This window comes from Otolemur garnettii, unplaced genomic scaffold, assembly GCF_000181295.1.
Source record: "Otolemur garnettii isolate 467f Iridium unplaced genomic scaffold, OtoGar3 scaffold00014, whole genome shotgun sequence".
Lineage (NCBI taxonomy): Eukaryota > Metazoa > Chordata > Mammalia > Primates > Galagidae > Otolemur > Otolemur garnettii.
The window spans coordinates 25149182-25154627 of NW_003852409.1; the positions used below are offsets into that span (position 1 = coordinate 25149182).

Genomic DNA, 5446 nt, shown 5'->3' on the forward strand with positions numbered 1-5446 from the left:
TGTTGTTTGGCGGGTCCGGGCTGGGGATTCGAACCTGCCACCTTAGGTGTACGTGGCTGGCGCCTTAGCTGGTTGAGCTATAGGCGCCGAGCCACTACACAGACTTTCTAACTATTATTTTCAATGGCTGCTAAATATCCCCTCATGTGTCCACCTCCCCCACAGGCTATGTGCTAGCATGATGCCTGGCACATAGTCGGTGTTTAGAAATTACCGGTTAAATGAATGAATATACAACACAGTAATTATTCCCTTGTTTTTAGGAAGATAGGTCATTTTCTTTTTTCTTGATTCTAAATACTTCTGAGACAAATAGAACTATCCCCTTAGGATACTGTACTAGAGTGGAATTACTGGGCCAAAGGGGGCCAAAATTTTTCAAGATAAATGCACCAAACCAGAAATCTTCCCTCTGCACCACTGGCAATTGTGCTCAGGGTAATAATTTACAATTGATTAAAGAGTTTGTAGGGTGTTTCTTCCCATCTTTTTTTTCCCCCTCCTTTCCCTCTCCCCTCCTGCCAAAAAGGGGGAAAATTATCTGAAAAGGTGAAGATGTTCTCAGACAATCATATTAACATATTCCAACAATCGCAATTTGCAAAATAGTAATCACAACTCCTGGGATCTGGGAGACATTAATCAAAGCTGCAGGTTTAATTCCGTTTTAAATATTGATGAAATGTGCTTCGACAGCCTCACCCTGGCGTGTCAGGGCCAGGGGAGCTGCAGCAAGGCGCAGGGGAGGTGGAGGGAGGGTCCGTGAGCAGCTGCTGGGAGGGGAGGCATCTGTGATTCAAATTGGTGGCTGTGCAGCCAGGTAGAGAGTGAAAGGGGTAGTGAAGAGGGCTGTTAAGTCCATTGCTGTCAATTTTTAACGATCAGGGAGGGGCCTGAGGACTGGTTCAGCACAATAAACCCAGTTTGTCTGGTTTCAGGGGTTACCGCTGAAGAGGTTGCAGCTGCACTGATTCGAATAGCCTGGAGACTTCAGAACTGTAATTATCAACCAGGCTGCTCACAGTGTGGCAAAAGTGGGCTCCACCAGCGCTTAACTCCTTGTGTGCTGACACATCACCGCTGCTCTCCCCACCCCAAGGCTTCCCAGCTTCTGTGGGGACTCCTAGGCAGCCTCCCCAGGAGAAACTGAGGCCCACTGGCTGCTCCCCAGAACACACCAGAGAGCAAGCCTTTTTCCTTAGGTCATATGGAAAGAAATAGTGGGGACTTGGCTGATTACATGGGGGCAGTCAATGGTCTTACTGTGCTCACATCTCCCCTATGTGAGAAGTCAGGCTTTGGAGCCTGCTGATACTTGGTTTGATTTCCACTAGCCTTGGACCTAGTACAAGGATGATCTCCTCCATAAAATGAGGGTGATCTCCCCTGCCTTACGGGGCCATTACAAAGATCCAATGAGATGCAGTGTCTGCAAAGCTTTGAGCACACAGTAGGCTGCTGATAGAAAAGTCTCAGCTTCCTGACCCTGGGTCTGGTGCTTTTTGCAAAAGAGGAAGCCTTTTAAGAGGGGAGGCTTTCTGCTGGTCCTCTGTGCTCCAGCTCTCAGGGAGTCCCCTTATTCCCCACCTTCTGCCACTTATCACCAAGGAGGGTGGGTAGTCTCATCCTCCCATCTCTGAGCTAGGCACCGGGTAGGGAAAGAGGCAGGAGTTCCCTGAGTTGAAGGCAGTGCTGGGCACAGAGGGACAGGAGAAAGGACGGAGGGAAGGTGGAAAGGCAGGAAGGCAGGTGAGCAGAATGGTGCGAAAAGAGCAGAGCCAGCTAGGAAGACAGTGGCTGAAGGGCCTGTAGGACTCGATGACCCTCCTCCTGGAAGGAATATAACCCAGAGAAATCTTCCCACGTATCCGCAGAGGAATGTGCCCAGGAACACTTGTCCCAGCTCTTCCTGGTGGTGGGGAGTTGCAGCAACCTCCAGGTCCACCCCTGGGAGAACTGAGAGTAAAATGTGACAGGAGCCAACCACAGAATATTAGGCAGCAGTAAGAATCAAGGAACTGTAGCAACAAGAATAGATCTTGATTTAATCACATTTCAATATACCAAAAAATTTTTAAGAAGAATAGATCTTGAAAACGCCATGTTGAATGAAAAAAAGTAAGACACAATGAAATCCGCAGCACAATGCCATTTATGTAAATTAAAAACATATTGGTACATAAAAAAAACATATTTTACAGAGCCACATGCATTTTTAGGGGTCTATGTCCCACCATTTTAGCAAGTCCTTATTGTGTTGGGGGAGGGGCTGGGCATGGATTTGGAAGAAAAAGAGGGAAAAATTAACATAAAGTTAATCCTCAGAGGGGTCTTGCACAGAGAGATGATGTTGGTGGGCTGTGGACTGAGGAACATGATTCATTCAACTTTCAGATTTGAGGTTTAAAAAATAACAGGGGCCTTGTAGTTGGGCAATCCTCAGTTCAAACCCCAGGCTTCCCCCACACTGACCCGTGGCCATGGACAAGTACCTCTCCACCTCCATAAGCCTCTGTTAGGGTGAGGAAGACTTGCCTGTCAGATGGTCACAGAATTAAACTAAGGGAGAGCCTTCAGGGCACACCAGCCAGCTATCCCCCCTACTCTCCCCACTGACAGGACCTAAGGAAACAGAAGGTGTCAGCATCCTGGGAAACCATGGATTCTTTAATCAAAAACCGAAAGCCCAGAAAGGAAACGAAAATCTGAAGATTCTGTCTCCCAGAACCACCAGCAAGACCTGGACCCAATGCCCTGGGCTTGCCATTGTGGACTGTCTGTGGGGGCAAGGGCCTGAGTGTGAGCCTCTGCTCTCTGGCCACCTGTCTGGATCTATCCAGCTCAGGGCGGTCTGATGACCTCATGCTTGCCTTCCTCAGCAGCTCCTACAAGCTAGAAACCCTTGTGTTCAACTTCCCCAAGACCAGGCACTCTGAGGGATTGGGATTAAATGAAAGGTCTGTTCCTTTCCACACAGAGCTAAACAGACTGTCCACCAGCAGCCCATCACGTGTGCTAGAGTGCACTCCAGTCCCAAGGCCCTGCCTGGGAACTCCCAGGGCAGGGATGGTCCCAGCAAGCACCACACATGACCAGCTCTTCCTCTTTCCTTGCAGATGATGACGAGCATGAGTGGATCATCCGTACCTGTCGAAAGGGCTGGGACGAGATCGTGGGACACAGGCCCAAACTGTGAACTCGGAGGCTGCCTCCACCCGACCAGAGGTTTCTGTCTGCCCTCCTGGCACTGGCTAGGCCCAGGCATGGGAGGCGGGTGCATTTGTTTGTAGTTCTAGAACCTGGCTTTTGACTCAGGAATAAAAGCTTTCTGCAGTGAGCGGCATAGAAGTGTTTTCCTTAGAAGACTGTTTCTCAGATGCCATCCTCATTTCATCTGCATCCGAATCACCTGGGCAAAATCTTGAACTATAGCTATTCCCAAGCCCCACCCTAGGCCTGCTAATCCAGAAGCTCTGGGAGTGGAGCTAGCAGTTTGCATGCCCAGATATTTCTTATGCATATGAAAGTTTGAGAACCATTGCCTTACAATAATAGATACACTGTGGATAAGTGAACGAGCAACTGACAGGTTCAGACAAGTGTCCATGTCTCATCTCTGCTCCTCCCAACAGCCTCACCAGGGAGGGCTGAGCATCACCTTTTACAGATGGGGAATGTGAGGTTCAGAGTTAGAGGGACCTGCTTGGTCTCAGAGGGCTTTAGGACTTGATCACTGTGCCCAGACTCAGAACTGGTACCTTCCCATAGACCCAGCAATGCTTATTCAGGGCCGATCCTTTGCTTTTGGGCAGCTCCTGCATCTAAGCATCATGCCCTAAGCACAGAACCAGTGTGGTGCCATAGAAACAATGGGGCTTTGACATCAGATACACCTGGATTCAAATCCCAGCTCAATCACTGGCATCATGTAACCTTGGGCAAGTCACTCTCTAAGCCTCACCTTTCTTATCTATAAAATGGTTATGATGATATTTAAAATGACAAAGTAGCTATGTGATTTGAATGCGATAATACAAGCAAAGGACATGGTGCTTAGCAGGTAGTCAATATGTATCTACTTTAAAGAACAGTTTGTTAGCTGTGCATATAATCTTTCCTCAAAATCACCGCAGAGATTACAACTGTTCCCAAGGAAGCAGCACCATGTTCTAGGGCCACTCTGCGGCCACAGCATCCTGGATCTTTGTAGAAGGGTCTCTCTATAGAGGCTGCTGGATCACATAGCATCCCACCCCCTGCCATGTTGTGTCTTCTGGCACTGCCCGGAGAAGGCAGGGCAGTGAGTCAGGCTTGGGAGGGCTCTACTGCAGTCTACAGGGAGAGGAACCTGAACCTCAAACTGCAATGGACCCAGCCAGAGGGAGGCTGGGTCCACTCCCGGCTAAGACTTGGGAGAATTACGTTTCCTCCTGAGGTTCCAGTCACCATGACAGAAGTACCACCAGTGATTTCCAAACTGTTTTGAAAACAGAAGGTACACCCTGGGAAAGACTAATCTATTTTCAAAGATACAAATATATCTATCTAAGTCAATATTTGAAAAACGGATTGGAAAAATAGAGTAGGAATGGACAGAAATGGAGTCAGGGATGGAGGATAAAAACATAAAAACAAACAGAATAAAGAAAGAGCCTTGCCCTCATGGCCCATGCACCATGAGCCAAAGTTTACAAGCAGCTCATTTCTGTGCAGGGCCACCGGGCTGGGGAAGCTTCCACACCCTACAGGGCAGCTCTGCTCTCCACAGCAGGAGCTTTGATTTGAACAAATTATTTTGGTGCTGCAAGACAACTTGACAATCACCAGAAAGATGCTCTCTCTCACTATCCAAATTACATGGCGGCTCTGGAACCTGACCAGTCTTGTGCAGAAGCTGCAGCCCTATTGCACATCCCATTTTCCCTTAACTTTGCCTTATCAAATTCCTCCCCATCTTCCAAACATACTCTCAGGGCCTCCCTCCCTCCCCCACCCTCAACACCCTCCTCTTTTGTACCTGTTCTGTGAACTTCTCATCTGATAGGATTCAGCTCAAATACATCCTCCTTTAGTCCCCGAAGCATGTTGGAGAGATGTCTTTTTATAGCATTTGCTGACTGTGAGCTCCTCTAGGGCAGGGTCTGGCAGGGAAGGGACCCTTTTCTGAGTCTGCAAAGCCAGCACAGGGCTCAGCTGAGAGCATGTTTTCAGAGAATGAAACAGAGGATGGTAACCAGCCTCATTTCCTACAAAGCTTAAGAAGAGGCAGCTTGACTGAGTACTTAGGGAAGATACCCACCATCGTGCCTTTACGATGCAGTTTACTAACTGAGAAATGGTACCAATTTTCTAAGAACAGGGATTGCACTATCTAGCAGCCCAGATATTCTGGGAGCAAGGGACCTGAGCCTTTAACTAGAGCAGGAAAGAAATGGAATCCCATCAC

The 5446-nt window shown here is 48.3% G+C and overlaps 1 protein-coding gene across 1 annotated transcript in view; it reads left to right on the forward strand.

Annotated features, from left to right (window-relative positions):
• The window catches only part of MORN5 (MORN repeat containing 5), a 47441-nt gene extending 44245 nt beyond the window's left edge, over window positions 1-3196 (forward strand). Inside the window, exon 5 of the mRNA XM_003785407.1 lies at window positions 3117-3196. Within this exon, the coding sequence (XP_003785455.1) occupies window positions 3117-3196 (80 nt within the window). The remainder of the gene's footprint in view (window positions 1-3116) is intronic.
• The last annotated feature ends 2250 nt before the right edge of the window (window positions 3197-5446 follow it).